Source organism: Lissotriton helveticus, chromosome 2_1, assembly GCF_964261635.1.
Source record: "Lissotriton helveticus chromosome 2_1, aLisHel1.1, whole genome shotgun sequence".
NCBI lineage: Eukaryota > Metazoa > Chordata > Amphibia > Caudata > Salamandridae > Lissotriton > Lissotriton helveticus.
This window is the reverse complement of record NC_136059.1, coordinates 33,581,815-33,598,579: the sequence shown is the minus strand read 5'-3', so window position 1 is coordinate 33,598,579 and position 16,765 is coordinate 33,581,815. Positions and strand designations below refer to the sequence as shown.

Below are 16,765 nucleotides of genomic sequence, written 5' to 3'. Positions count from 1 at the left end.
GCATCACACGCGCCAAGGTGGCCCCTGGCACGGCGCCCGGGGGCAGCTGCCACCTCGAACATGCATGCATCACACGCGCCACGGTGGCCCCTGGCACGGAGCCCGGGGGCAGCTGCCACCTCCAACATCCATGCAACACACGCGCCAAGGTGGCCCCTGGCGGGAAGGAGGGCCCTGGCCCGTACATCCATGCATCACACGCGCCAAGGTGGCCCCTGGCGAGAAGGAGGGCCCTGGCCCGTACATCCATGTATCACACGTGCCAAGGTGGCCCCTGGCTGAAGGGAGGGCCCTGGCCCGTACATCTATGTATCACACGTGCCAAGGTGGCCCCTGGCAGGAAGGGTGGCCCTGACCCGTACATCCATGCATCACACGAGCCAAGGTGGCCCCTGGCGGGAAGGAGGGCCCTGGCCCGTACATCCATGCATCACACGCGCCAAGGTGGCCCCTGGCGGGAAGGAGGGCCCTGGCCCGTACATCCATGCATCACACGTGCCAAGGTGGCCCCTGGCGGGAAGGAGGGCCCTGGCCCGTACATCCATGCATCACACGTGCCAAGGTGGCCCCTGGCTGGAAGGAGGGCCCTGGCCCGTACATCCATGCATCACACGTGCCAAGGTGGCCCCTGGCTGGAAGGAGGGCCCTGGCCCGTACATCCATGCATCACACGTGCCAAGGTGGCCCCTGGCTGGAAGGAGGGCCCTGGGCCGTACATCCATGCATCACACGCGCCAAGGTGGCCCCTGGCTGGAAGGAGGGCCCTGGCCCGTACATCCATGCATCACACACGCCAAGGTGGCCCCTGGTGGGAAGGAGGGCCCTGGCCCGTACATCCATGCATCACACGCGCCAAGGTGGCCCCTGGCGGGAAGGAGGGCCCTGGCCCGTACATACATGTATCACACGCGCCAAGGTGGCCCCTGGCGGGAAGGGGGGCCCTGGCCCGTACATCCATGCATCACACGTGCCAATGTGGCCCCTCACGGGAAGGGTGGCCCTGGCCGGTACATCCATGCATTACACGAGCCAAGGTAGCCCCTGGCGGGGAGGGGTCCCTGGCCCGTACATCCATGCATCACACGCGCCAAGGTGGCCCCTGGCGGGAGGAGGGCCCTGGCCCGTACATCCATGCATCACACGCGCCAAGGTGGCCCCTGGCGGGAGGAGGGCCCTGGGCCGTACATCCATGCATCACACGTGCCAAGGTGGCCCCTGGCAGGACGAGGGCCCTGGCCCGTACATCCATGCATCACACGAGCCAAGGTGGCCCCTGGCGGGAAGGAGGGCCCTGGCCCTTACATCCATGCATCACACGCGCCAAGGTGGCCCCTGGCGGGAAGGAGGGCCCTGGCCCGTACACCCATGCATCACACGCGCCAAGGTGGCCCCTGGCTGGAAGGAGGGCCCTGGCCTGTACATCCATGCATGACACGCGCCAAGGTGGCCCCTGGCTGGAAGGAGGGCCCTGGCCCGTACACCCATGCATCACACGCGCCATGGTGGCCCCTAGCGGGAAGGAGGGCCCTGGCCCGTACATCCATGCATCACACGAGCCAAGGTGGCCCCTGGAGGGGAGAGGGGCCCTGGCTCGTACATCCATGCATCACACGCGCCAAGGTGGCCCCTGGCGGGAAGGAGGGCCCTGGCCCGTACATCCATGCATCACACGAGCCAAGGTGGCCCCTGGCGGGGAGGAGGGCCCTGGCCCTTACATCCATGCATCACACACGCCAAGGTGGCCCCTGGCGGGAAGGAGGGCCCTGGCCCGTACATCCATGCATCACACGCGCCAAGGTGGCCCCTGGCGGGAGGAGGGCCCTGGCCCTTACATCCATGCATCACACGCGCCAAGGTGGCCCCTGGCGGGAAGGAGGGCCCTGGCGGGAGGAGGGCCCTGGCCCGTACACCCATGCATCACACGCGCCAAGGTGGCCCCTGGCGGGAAGGAGGGCCCTGGCGGGAGGAGGGCCCTGGCCCGTACACCCATGCATCACACGCGCCAAGGTGGCCCCTGGCGGGAAGGAGGGCCCTGGCGGGAGGAGGGCCCTGGCCCGTACGTCCATGCATCACACGCGCCAGGGTGGCCCCTGGAGGGGAGGAGGGCCCTGGCCTGTACATCCATGCATCACACGCGCCAAGGTGGCCCCTGGCGGGGAGGGGGCCCTGGCCCGTACATCCATGCATCACACGCGCCAAGGTGGCCCCTGGAGGGGAGGGGGCCCTGGCCTGTACATCCATGCCTCACACGCGCCAAGGTGGCCCCTGGCGGGAAGGGGGGCCCTGGCCCGTACACCCATGCATCACACGCGCCAAGGTGGCCCCTGGCGGGAAGGGGGGCCCTGGCGGGAGGAGGGCCCTGGCCCGTACACCCATGCATCACACGCGCCAAGGTGGCCCCTGGCGGGAAGGAGGGCCCTGGCGGGAGGAGGGCCCTGGCCCGTACGTCCATGCATCACACGCGCCAGGGTGGCCCCTGGAGGGGAGGAGGGCCCTGGCCTGTACATCCATGCATCACACGCGCCAAGGTGGCCCCTGGCGGGGAGGGGGCCCTGGCCCGTACATCCATGCATCACACGCGCCAAGGTGGCCCCTGGAGGGGAGGGGGCCCTGGCCTGTACATCCATGCCTCACACGCGCCAAGGTGGCCCCTGGCGGGAAGGGGGGCCCTGGCCCGTACACCCATGCATCACACGCGCCAAGGTGGCCCCTGGCGGGAAGGGGGGCCCTGGCGCGGCGCCACGGCCCCCCTCCCTGCCAAGGGCCACCTTGGCGCGTGTGATCCATGGATTGACGGGATGGCAGCTGCCGCCCCGCGTGCACATGGCACATATTTAACATCGCCCCCCCCCCCTCCCCGGGACATTTCTGATGGCCTGACGTCAAGCGCTGGGTGGGGGCGGCTTCTGTTAAGTAGCGCGTCATGGGCCTTGTTTATGCTGACTTTGCAAGGGGGCCTGGGGCAGCCTGATTACAACACCCCTCCCACGGAGCCATGGAGACGTATGGTAGAATGGAGGGGCAATTAAGGGCCCCACGACCCCCCCAGGGAGGCCAGTCCGTGACTCACGTGCTTTCTGGGGCTACATGGGCTCTAATCCCACTCAAGGGCCGCGCGCACCTCTCACCCCTGCACGCTTCAAACCGGGCTCCGTGCTTGTTGCAGGCCTTCGACTCTGGAAATGCAGATGAGGTCACCAGAGCCTTACAGACGCCTTCCGTGAGGCTTCGAGAACAGGACACAACACCCTGGGCCGATTCACAAAGGTAAACCTGCACTTTTCTGTAACTTTGCTACTTTTCGGTATTCACAAACTGAGGTAAACTTGTCCCAAAAGTCTAACTTTACCCCTTTTCGGTATTCGCAAAGGTCAGTTACAACTAGGAACTTTACTACTAGTCATTTTACTAGTACTAACTTTACTATAAGTAACTTTACCAGCAAGTAGTAACTTTACACTTAAGTCCAAGTGTGCTACTTTTCTGTATTCACAAAGGTAAGTTACTACAAGTAAAGTTAGACTTTTGGTCTGAGTTCACCCCTGTGAATATAGGAAAGAGGTAACTTACACAAAAGTGTAAGTTTTCCTTTGTAAATGGGTCCGTCCCTGTTTCCAGGTGAGTGGCCTCCAGCTGTGTGTTGTTGCCTATGCAGGCCCCCAATCATGAGCTCTGCAAGGGGCTCTGTCCAGGGCGAAGCGCGACCCCCCTACCCCCTTATGTAGGCCTTGAGTGTGAGCTTCATTAAGCACAGTTGTGACTGTAGAGACGGAAGCCTGCAAGGGTCAGCAGACCTCCAGCTCAGCGCCCAATCCTGATGCATTAGAACACCTGGCCCAAGGGACGGAGATCACCGCGCCACATAGACATGGTGTTCTTTTTATACATCACACTTAACCATTTCTGGCATCCATCAAGCCCCCCACTTTAATCACTGCAAAGCCCTTCCACACATGCATCAAGGTTTAATGGCAGCCCGTGGGTATCACTTGTAACCCTGGGCGGTGAACTCCGCTTCGCCCGCGGAGTTTGCAGTGTTTCCCGCACCCCATGTCACCCAGAGCTCGAAGAGTTTAGTAAAACTCCACTTCGCCCAGCCGAGCAGAGTTTTTTTCCTCGCTCGCGTTCACCAACGTCAAGTTGGTGAGCGGGAGCGAAGAAAATCCACCTCCCGGCGAGATTTTTCCTCGTTTGCTGTTGGCGAGCGTGGAAAATAAACCTACCGGTGAGATTTCTCTATGCGAGGGGTCAGGCTTTTCATTGCAAGTGGTCGTGTATGCTCGCGACCGCTCACGCTGAGAAACTGCCCGTTCGCGTTGAGGAAGCAGCTGCTGGAGGAAAAATCTACTCGAGCGGCAGAAAAGGTAAGCTTGCGCTGTGCATGGTGCGATTCACAATGATTGCACAGTGCACACAAGTACAAGTATCCGGCACTGTGCAATCACCGCGAACGGCATTTTCCTACCGTACTCTGCCGCTCGCAGAGCTCAGCGTAGTGCGGCAGGTTTTTTTTTGCACTTCGCGTAGCTTCGCGTAGTGCAACTCTGCGAACTCCACCCAGGATTAATCACTTGTACCCTTGTGACACCCGGCTAGACCCCACCCTAGTGCGACACACTCGCATCTCTGTGGCATCTGCCAAGCACCGTGCAAATCACTTCCAGCTTCCTGGCATCTGCAGAGACCCAACTCCTACTTCTTACACTTCACCCTTCATGGTAGTGGTCATAGATGGCTCACATGAGGCATCAAACTCATTCCTCAGCTGTACCTGGCCCCACACTTCATCCATTGCACTCATCCGTCCACTGCAGGTGGCTCCACCCACATGCCCCATCCCTCGCACTCTTACCTTCACAATGTCGTTGATGAGTGAGTTCCGGAACATCCAGTCCAGGTTAATGCTCTCGTTCTCCAGAATGTCCTAAAAAACAACGAAGGGAGCTGACTTAGATGATTGGCTGCAGCAAGGGCGTGTCAAGCTATGTAGACCAATGACAGGCATTCCTCCTAGGGAGGCAGAGAGGCAGGTTCTGGGTGTAGCCAATGACAGGCCATTCCTCCCAGAGAGGCAGGTTCTAGGTGTAGCCAATGACAGGCCATTCCTCCCAGAGAGGCAGGTTCTAGGTGTAGCCAATGACAGGCCATTCCTACTAGGGAGGCAGAGAGGGCAGGTTCTGGGTGTAGCTAAAGACAGGCCATTCCTACCAGGGAGGCAGAGAGGGCAGGTTCTGGGTGTAGCCAAAGACAGGCCATTATTCCTAGGGAGGCAGAGAGGCACGTTCTAGGTGTAGCCAATGACAGGCCATTCCTCCCAGAGAGGCAGGTTCTAGGTGTAGCCAATGACAGGCCATTCCTACTAGGGAGGCAGAGAGGGCAGGTTCTGGGTGTAGCCAAAGACAGGCCATTATTCCTAGGGAGGCAGAGAGGCACGTTCTAGGTGTAGCCAATGACAGTCCATTCCTCCTAGAGAGACAGGTTCTAGGTGTAGCCAATGACAGGCTATTACTTACAGGGATGCAGAGAGGCAGGTTTTAGGTGTGTCAAGGAAGCAATATCGCGCAACCTCAGAAAATGAAGACTTCTTTTGTGGTTATGTGGGACACAGATTTCTGTAACAGGGGAAGGTGCCTCCTCATCAGCCCCAGGACCATTCCACACTAGGGACCTGATGATGATGGCCGTCGGACGAGCATCCAACCGCCATCGCAGTGGGAGTGGGACCACCCAACAAGTAGTCGGAGGTCTCACCCACCAGATAATGATACAACCGCCATGTAGGTGGTTGGAAATATCCCTTTTTGTACTGTGGCAGGTACGAATATATGTCTTTACATTGCGGATTTTACTCCGCGATGCAAACACAACACAGTTGTTACAACGACTGCATTGTCACAATGCACTGCCTGTACAACGCAAGTCGATACAACGACTTGCGCTAGATGGCGCACTGGACTTAGGAATAGTATGATTTACTATTCTAACTCCAGTGTGTGCAACACTAGGGAAAGTGTTGGAATAGTAAATCATACTATTCCTTATCACAGAGCGCCATTTAGCACAAGTCGTTGTAACGACTTGTGTTGTAAAGGTAGTGCGTTGTGACAATGCGGTCATTGTAACGACCGCGGGGTAAAATCCGCGATGTAAACGTTGTTTCCCGGCATGTGCAGGGGCCTGGAAAAGGGCCGCAGCACAAGCCGCAATAGAAAAAGGGATGTTTTTAAACATCCATGCATCGTGTGCCAGAGACTGTGTTGCCTGGCACAAGGCACATGGATGTTTGGGGGCCCACATGTGCTCCCCCGGACACATTACAGAGACCTATGGGGGCCCTGCCTGAGACCACCAAAGTCAGCGCCTGACAGCCTTTCCATGGGAGTCGGACTACCACGAAAAGTCTGTTGGAAACTGACATCCTAATCCCTTCGGCTTTACCTCTGCAGGCACCCCTCTATTGTAGGGATTAGGCTCCGACCTCCACCCCGACTGGCTCCTTGAGGATGTAGGAGGCAGCGGTCTTTCCCCCCACCTACTGCCCTGCAACCGCCGGTATCATAATCCGGCGGTCTGACCGCTACCCAAGATGTTGGGCAGCCTGTCGGTGATGGTCCAACTGATATCATAATCAGGCCCCAGGTGTGCACTTCTGTGATAGTCTAGAATGTCCTTTGTGTGTGCACACAATTGTTTCTCACTCTATCTTGACCGGCCCCTGTATTCTGGGCTCGCTTTCTCTGTCTCTATATGGCTCCTCTTTCTCCAGGAAGAGGTGACTACATTTGTTACTGGGATGCTAAGCTTTGAATGGACCCTGGGTCTGACTTTTATAACCTCTTGGTCACTGCAGTCTTCTTTTTATTATGTTTTAATGTCTGGAGAGAATGTATTTCACACTCTCTTTTGTGATATGCTGCTTATTTTGCAGTGTCGGCCCATCCCTGATGAAAGGACACTTTGGGCTTGGACGCCTACCATAGAGGTGATTTCTGCCACGTCAGCCATCGCGCCCTCTTTGGGCTGAGCAGACACGGCTGGATTCTGTAACTCAGGTGAGAATGCACCTCTTTCAAAGGACACTGCCTTGCCATGAGAAGTGTGAGTGGAGAAGTGTGGCTCAATGGTTAGAGCGGCAGACCCTGATGCAGAGGTCTGACCCGGGACCAGGGTTCAATTCCCGCCTCGGCGGGTCTTGGGCTCAATTTCCTCGGACCTGATCATTCTCGCCTCGGTGCCTATTCTAATCATGGGTCCCACTCTGCAACTCTGGGCAATAGCTTGCTTAATCTCCACAACGGCCCCCACAACGCTAAGATGCCTGGCTTCACCTTGGGGGTGCCCAGGAGTTGGCACTTCACAGGGAAAGGCCAGGAAGGGTTCCTCAGAGGTATTCGTACAAGCGCCGAGAGGCCTCCGGGTATTCGTGCGCTATACAAGTACCTCTACATTTACATTTACCTGTCCTCTTCTGTCCTAAGAACCCACCTACCTCTCCTCTCACTCACTGGCTGTGACCTTACCTTTGACCCTGCACAGCACTCTGCTGCCTTTTGTCTAGGTTTGCATAACATGAATCCCACCTACATAGTAAGCCCACCTTAACCCAGGCCTGTTCCAACCCTCCCACGGACCAAGGGCGAAGCAGACTGCGAAAAACCTGACCCTCTCCTCCTACCTGCAGGCTGCCACGGGGGCAGTACTCGGTCACGATGCAGATATTCGGGGGGTCGATGCAGGCACCGATGAACCTGGTCAGATGGTTGAACTGGACATCTCTCATCTGGAAGAAGAAGTCACACACACAGGACTTAAATTACTCAGGCACCTTGAACTCCTTTCATCAGCGACAGTGAAGCGACTGGCATCTATTGAATGACCCCCTGGGGTGAGCCTTCTACCTGCTGGTCAGCAGCGGCTGGTATGGAATGCTGGCGGGGGGTGGTGGTTCGGGTAAAAGAAAAATAGAAAAGAAAAAAGAAACTTAGATGCTCGTTTCAATGGCCGCCAGCTGCCGGCTTGCCTCCACACAGGAGCCAGGAAGCAAGCTCCCAGCCAATCACAACACTGCAATGCAGCGTTGCGATTGGTCTGAGCGCCGTGGTTCGGCGCTCAGACGAGGAATGGGAGCCTGGGTATGTTCTCCACCCATGCAGCCTGTGTGGAGAACATGAAGAGTGTGCATGTAGGTTTGGCTGGCCTGAGAGGGCTAGTCAACCCTACATGCGCACTTAAGGTGCAGAATCAAATGCTAAAAATGGAGCATTATTAAAATTTTCTTTTTTGTTTTGAGTCTGCAGTTGAAGCGGTGAGGCGACACTCCAGCGCCTTAGCGGAAGAGCCGCCTCTGCTGCTAGTACACCCAGGCAGGACTCCTGAACCCTTCGTTGTTACTCCTGTCACTCTTATAAAAACAGAGTCACACCAATGACAATTGAACCATCAGTCATAATGAGATAAACACAGAGCCACACAAATAATCATTAAACAATCGATGGCAATGAGCTAAAACCAAAGTCACCCTATCACACCCACGATCATTGAACCCTCATTTGTAATGAGATAAACACAGAGCCAGACATATAATCATTAAACAATCTATGGTAATGAGATGAAAACAGAGTCACACCAATGATCATTGAACCGTCAGTCGTAATGAGATAAACACAGAGCCACACATATAATCATTAAACAATCTATGGCAATGAGATGAAAACAGAGTCACACCAATGATCATTGAACCGTCAGTCGTAATGAGATAAACACAGAGCCACACATATAATCATTAAACAATCTATGGTAATGAGATGAAAACAGAGTCACACCAATGATCATTGAACCGTCAGTCGTAATGAGATAAACACAGAGCCACACATATAATCATTAAACAATCTATGGCAATGAGATGAAAACAGAGTCACACCAATGATCATTGAACCGTCAGTCGTAATGAGATAAACACAGAGCCACACATATAATCATTAAACAATCTATGGCAATGAGATGAAAACAGAGTCACACCAATGATCATTGAACCGTCAGTCGTAATGAGATAAACACAGAGCCACACATATAATCATTAAACAATCTATGGCAATGAGATGAAAACAGAGTCACACCAATGATCATTGAACCGTCAGTCGTAATGAGATAAACACAGAGCCACACATATAATCATTAAACAATCTATGGTAATGAGATGAAAACAGAGTGACACCAAAGATCAATGAACCGTCAGTCGTAATGAGATAAACACAGAGCCACACATATAATCATTAAACAATCTATGGTAATGAGATGAAAACAGAGTCACACCAATGATCATTGAACCGTCAGTCGTAATGAGATAAACACAGAGCCACACATATAATCATTAAACAATCTATGGTAATGAGATGAAAACAGAGTCACACCAATGATCATTGAACCGTCAGTCGTAATGAGATAAACACAGAGCCACACATATAATCATTAAACAATCTATGGTAATGAGATGAAAACAGAGTCACACCAATGATCATTGAACCGTCAGTCGTAATGAGATAAACACAGAGCCACACATATAATCATTAAACAATCTATGGCAATGAGATGAAAACAGAGTCACACCAATGATCATTGAACCGTCAGTCGTAATGAGATAAACACAGAGCCACACATATAATCATTAAACAATCTATGGTAATGAGATGAAAACAGAGTCACACCAATGATCATTGAACCGTCAGTCGTAATGAGATAAACACAGAGCCACACATATAATCATTAAACAATCTATGGCAATGAGATGAAAACAGAGTCACACCAATGATCATTGAACCGTCAGTCGTAATGAGATAAACACAGAGCCACACATATAATCATTAAACAATCTATGGCAATGAGATGAAAACAGAGTCACACCAATGATCATTGAACCGTCAGTCGTAATGAGATAAACACAGAGCCACACATATAATCATTAAACAATCTATGGCAATGAGATGAAAACAGAGTCACACCAATGATCATTGAACCGTCAGTCGTAATGAGATAAACACAGAGCCACACATATAATCATTAAACAATCTATGGTAATGAGATGAAAACAGAGTCACACCAATGATCATTGAACCGTCAGTCGTAATGAGATAAACACAGAGCCACTCATATAATCATTAAACAATCTATGGTAATGAGATGAAAACAGAGTCATGCAAATATTCATCGAACCATCTATGGTTGCAAGATAAAACCAGGTGCTCATGATCGTCGAACTCCCAATGACATTGAGATACATCCTGAGTCACAACTATAATAAGAGAACCAACTCTGGAGTTGCAACATTAATAATTCAACAGTCTTCAGTCTTCAAGTAAGTAGTCACATTCATAGTCATCAATGCCACCATTGGTCATATCCATGGATAAGGAAACCTTCAGTAGTCCAGTAGGCTATTTTGACCTTGATTGTGAGATATATTTCTGACCACATTCGTTATCCTATAAATATTGGTTGTCACATCCGCGGTCCAAGGATACATCCATGGCCAAATTCATAGTCATCAAAACTCTCCAGAGACGTCAAAAGCATTTCTATTTATGGATATTAATGCGGGTGGGCATGCATCACTTAAGATCAGGAAATTATTGAAGGTGACCACCGTGGCCGTTCTACCCATCATGAAACCACCAGAGGCGATGGAACGACACATGGCTATATCCACGGCCATGGAATCATCCATGCTCACATCGCAAGGCTATGGAAACCACTCTTGGTCACAAAGGCCAGTGAAGCCTATAGCCACAAAATCAGCCATGGCCAGAACCTGCCTATAGTCACATTGATGGTAACTTAAACCCCTCTTCATCAAGTAAAACACTGACGGTCATGGTGACCGTTCTTAGGGATCTCCATTGTCATGGAAAGTGCTGATGCTCTCATCGCTGGGCATGGATCTCACTCATTGTCCATTGATGCCTTCATCCCTCTTCATGGACACCACCCATGGGTAGTTGATACTCGGACCTTTGGTTCCACAGTCATGATGACCATTCAAAGTCATTTCCAGGGTTGTGGAATGATTGACGCTCTCGTTCCTGGTCATGGACTACACCGATGGTCCCGTGATATTCTGTTTAATGGCCAAAGAGACCACCAATGCTTCGCTGATGCTCTCATCCCTAGTCATGAGCACCACCCATGGTCCCTTGATGCATTCATGGTCAACAAGACCATGCATGGCCTGCTGAGTCACACATTCAGGATAGTGAGACCGTCTATGTGCCACTGATGCTCTCAGCCACACATTCCTGTTCAAAGAGACTCTTAGTGGTCACATCTCTATTAAAGGAAATAATTCCTGGTCAGGCACGAGCTCATAGAAACCATCTACATTCCCAACAAATGTCTCCGAAGTCGTCCATCACAGTCACATCCTGAATATTGGAATAAGCTATCACCGTGGAAACCATTGACAATCAACACTCTCACCATAGGTTACTGAATCCCTTCATAGTACATTCCATGGTACTGAACACCCCCCCTCACCCAGGAGACCACCCGGGGTGAACGTCTTGGTCATGAAAGCCACCGATGGTCATCAGAACTACCAGAAGGCAAGCGATCAGCCACAGAAACACAGACAGTAATACAAACAGCAATGCAAATGCAAAACTAAAAAAACAGGGACATGGAGATGAATGACCACATGGGGCTCCAACCTCATTGACTGCACTATTATTAGAGCTCCTGGAGCAACTCCAAGGAGGAAGCAGCACTGTGGAAAGACCTGTGGAGCTGGACCAAAACCCAATGTCTGTAACTGGGTGCAGCAATCACAGCGGATATACAGGGACACCAGCCCTAAGCACCCTCCCCGGCAGGTGGACAGCGCTACAAGCATGAGAACAACAGGTCCAGATACCTACGTGCTTCAGCTCGAAGAGCACCTGCCTCGTCAGCTCGATCCGCTTCTTGTTGACGTGCTTGATGGCCACCACGTTCCCCTGTGGAAGAGAAGGAACAGCTGGATAACTGCAGGACTGATCTACTATGGACCACAATAAGGCACCAGAAGATGGAAGGACAGGATAGGACAGGGCAGGGAGACATGGACAGCAGAGGCTAGCGAGCGAGGTCTGATAACACACCTTGAAGTGGCCGGTGTTGGCAAAGATCTGGTACTTCCCATGGGCAGTCATCAAGGAGCCATAGCTGGAGCCTCTCTAGGACAGATCAGACAATCATTAAAGAAACACTGATGCAGAGAGACAGACACAGAGCAAGGCAGGAAGCTTATGACTGGATGCACAGAGGGGATACACTGCAAACTGGAAGAGCACAGAGGGGATACACTGCAAACTGGAAGAGCACAGAGTGGATACACTGCAAACTGGAAGAGCACAGAGGGGATACACAGCAAACTGGAAGAGCACAGAGGGGATACACAGCAAACTGGAAGAGCACAGAGGGGATACACAGCAAACTGGAAGAGCACAGAGGGGATACACTGCAAACTGGAAGAGCACAGAGGGGATACACAGCAAACTGGAAGAGCACAGAGGGGATACACTGCAAACTGGAAGAGCACAGAGGGGATACACAGAAAACTGGAAGAGCACAGAGGGGATACACTGCAAACTGGAAGAGCACAGAGGGGATACACAGCAAACTGGGAGAGCATAGAGGGGATACACAGCAAACTGGAGAGACTCTGAAGAGAACAGGATACAAGAACCCACACTTAGGGCCAGGGTGTATGACACCTATAAGAAGGGAGGCCGAATTGTGAGAGACATTTTTACACTCAAACGCCAAGCGGCCAGTTGTACAAGGAGATGTGAGGCGCAGCACAGAGGGCTGGAGTCTGTGAGGGGTGCAGGACATGGTGTGGAGGGGGGTATGAGAAGTTGTTGGAGCCAGAAACACCAGCAACAGACGACCTGCACATCAGACCTCTTTAAAACACAAGATCTAGTCCATTCAATGACATATCTATCATGAAATAAAGGCAGCACTTTGGCTTAGCAAGTAATGAACCAAATGCATCCAACCTTTATTGACATTAGCCCCAACAACTACACCGCGGCACATCAACATCTCCAAATCCTCAACAACTACACTGCGGCACAGCAACATCTACTTATCAACAACTACACTGCGGCGCAACAACACCTCCTACTCCCAAAAACTACACTGTGGCACAACAACACCTCCCACTCCCAACAACTACACTGCGGCGCAACAACACCTCCCACTCCCAACAACTACACGGTGGCACAACAACACCTCCCACTCCCAACAACTACACTGTGGCACAACAGCATCTCCCACTCCCAGCAACTACACTGCGGCACAACAACACCTCCCACTCCCAACAACTACACTGCGGCACAACAGCATCTCCCACTCCCAGCAACTACACTGCGGCACAACAACACCTCCCACTCCCAACAACTACACTGCGGCGCAACAACACCTCCCACTCCCAACAACTACACGGTGGCACAACAACACCTCCCACTCCCAACAACTACACTGTGGCACAACAGCATCTCCCACTCCCAGCAACTACACTGCGGCACAACAACACCTCCCACTCCCAACAACTACACTGCGGCACAACAGCATCTCCCACTCCCAGCAACTACACTGCGGCACAACAACACCTCCCACTCCCAACAACTACACTGCGGCGCAACAACACCTCCCACTCCCAACAACTACACGGTGGCACAACAACACCTCCCACTCCCAACAACTACACTGTGGCACAACAGCATCTCCTACTCCCAGCAACTACACTGCGGCACAACAACACCTCCCACTCCCAACAACTACACTGCGGCACAACAGCATCTCCCACTCCCAGCAACTACACTGCGGCACAACAACACCTCCCACTCCCAACAACTACACTGCGGCACAACAGCATCTCCCACTCCCAGCAACTACACTGCGGCACAACAACACCTCCCACTCCCAACAACTACACTGCGGCGCAACAACACCTCCCACTCCCAACAACTACACGGTGGCACAACAACACCTCCCACTCCCAACAACTACACTGCGGCACAACAACACCTCCCACTCCCAACAACTACACTGCGGCGCAACAACACCTCCCACTCCCAACAACTACACGGTGGCACAACAACACCTCCCACTCCCAACAACTACACTGCGGCACAACAGCATCTCCCACTCCCAGCAACTACACTGCGGCACAACAACACCTCCCACTCCCAACAACTACACTGCGGCGCAACAACACCTCCCACTCCCAACAACTACACGGTGGCACAACAACACCTCCCACTCCCAACAACTACACTGCGGCGCAACAGCATCTCCCACTCCCAGCAACTACACTGCGGCACAACAGCATCTCCCACTCCCAGCAACTACACTGCGGCACAACAACACCTCCCACTCCCAACAACTACACTGCGGCACAACAGCATCTCCCACTCCCAGCAACTACACTGCGGCGCAACAACACCTCCCACTCCCAACAACTACACGGTGGCACAACAACACCTCCCCCTCCCAACAACTACACTGTGGCACAACAGCATCTCCCACTCCCAGCAACTACACTGCGGCACAACAGCATCTCCCACTCCCAGCAACTACACTGCGGCACAACAAAACCTCCCACTCCCAACAACTACACTGTGGCACAACAACACCTTCCACTCCCAACAACTACACTGCGGCACAACAACATTTCCTACTCCCAAACTACTACACTGTGGAAGAACAACATCTCCTACTCCCCAACAACGACACTGCGGCGCAACAACATATCCTACTCCTCAACAACTACGCTGTGACACTGCTACAGAAGATGGGAAAGACAAGAAAATATGATGGAAAAGAGATATTTTATGTGCAAAGTAACACACAAGTGAGCAAGGCAGGATGACAAGGGAATCAAGTAGTGAAGAGTATAAAGCAGGGATCACTACCCTTAGTGGTGAGTAGTAACACGCTTAGGCCTCCCCGCAAGATACGGCTATAGAAACTAGAGCCTGACCCGCTCCGCCACAACGGTGACAGATATGCCGTCCGCCAAGATATACGTCCCATAGGATTTTATGGGATTTATATTTCAGCTGATGGATATCCGTCACCGCTGTAAAGAGTAACCCGTCCACCGAGATCTAAATCAGGCCATAAGATCCCGGCCAGCCACGACGTCACTCTCCAATCACCAGTGCAACATGTGTCGTGTTGGGTTTGATGGAACTAGAGTTGACCTGCACACCTGGGCTGCACCGGGTGGTGAGGCCCCCATTATGCCAATGTACAGTAAAGGTAATGGTTAAGCATTGTGCAAGGTGGAGACCAGCAGCGTTTCTCTTTCAGAAGACCCCCAGACTGTTGTTTCTTCTCGCGGTTAGACCCGGGAGTCTGTTTTCAACAAAAGACTTTGAATCAAAGTAGTGACTGTTCGTGTTTTTCTCACTTGCATCACCTGAAAATTGCCGGTATCCGTTATAGATTCTGAAGACTCCACTGTCTACCTTATCCGAGGTTATTCAGAAGGTCTCCCCACAGGACAGACAGATTGGCCCCTGAAGAAGGGACTCTCAGGTCCCGAAATGCATCGGGCCCACGTTTAATTTTTTTTTCGTAAACAATTGATTATCTGTCTCTTTGTAAATGTTCTCAAGATAAGTGTATAAGGAATTCATGCTTTTGATTTCTATGTGAATGCAACTAAAAAATGATATCAATGTAAAAAAAAATTGGGGGGATTTAAACAATTGCCTGTAAAGATTTATATTTACAAGTATATTTGCTATTCTTGTGATTCATTTTTGATATAGGGTTGTTAAATTGTATTCAATGACCTAGAGGGTCACTTTGTGACCATTTGTGGATAGTGCGCAGTGTTGCGACCGTCTTGGTAGCATTTTTCCACTAATGTATAGTAAAGCTACTCCCTGAAGGCTGATATTATACAAGAAGAAGGAAAATCCTGCAAAGAAATGGCTGCAGTGTTCTATCAATAGACATGAAACATGTGATGCAGCTGGGACTGTTCCAAGCTCCATTAAATGGAGGCTGGGGAGGTCTGCAATTGTAAGAATCCTGATGGTCAACCTATAAAGGACACTACAGCCGACAGGTTGCGCTTTTCAAAAGGCATGTTTTAACCTCTGACACACAATCATAACATGATGTGTTTTGTGTTATATCCACCTGTTGTGATCTTGTAATCTAACAGAATTTCTTACATAAAAAGTGTAAGAAATAGGTAAAGACCTCTTACAGTATTAACCTTTTTTGGCAATGCAGAAGAGTTTTTTTGTACAACTCCAGTGGTATTACCTTCACAATATCAAGTTACTTTTTACATCCTAATGTATTTCTATAGGTACACACACAGAACAGCACAGGCTGCAGTGCGGGTCACATCTTCAGCTGAGATCAGACAGGTAAGCACAGCTGGAAATTGGGTTAGTTACAACAGTAGGACACAGAGTAGTGATGGCAGAGTAAGTGTTGCTGATACGGGCTCATGATGGCCACCACACCTGAAGTTGTAGTCGTGATGACAGCTGGAGTAGGACGGCAATGACTGCCAGGCTGAGAATAGTAACAACAGCTGGGGTTCAAGTGGGAGGACAGCAGGACAGTGACGACAACACGAAATAGAGTACCAAGGATAGCCAGGGTATCAGATGACAACAGCTGGCCTCAGGGTACTGATAACAGCTGGTATGAGAGTAGAGATGACAGCTGGGATCAGAGTTGAAGTGACAGCTGGGATCAG

At 51.9% G+C, this 16,765-nt stretch overlaps 1 protein-coding gene across 1 annotated transcript in view; it reads right to left on the bottom strand.

Moving 5' to 3' along the window:
- NPR2 (natriuretic peptide receptor 2) overlaps nt 1-16,765 on the bottom strand; it is a 409,403-nt gene that overhangs the window by 109,957 nt on the left and 282,681 nt on the right. Inside the window, exons 8-11 of the mRNA XM_078677701.1 lie at nt 12,129-12,203; nt 11,907-11,984; nt 7,676-7,780; nt 4,853-4,924 (exon numbers count right to left, since the gene is read on the bottom strand). Of these exons, the coding sequence (XP_078533827.1) occupies nt 4,853-4,924; nt 7,676-7,780; nt 11,907-11,984; nt 12,129-12,203 (330 nt within the window). The remainder of the gene's footprint in view (nt 1-4,852; nt 4,925-7,675; nt 7,781-11,906; nt 11,985-12,128; nt 12,204-16,765) is intronic.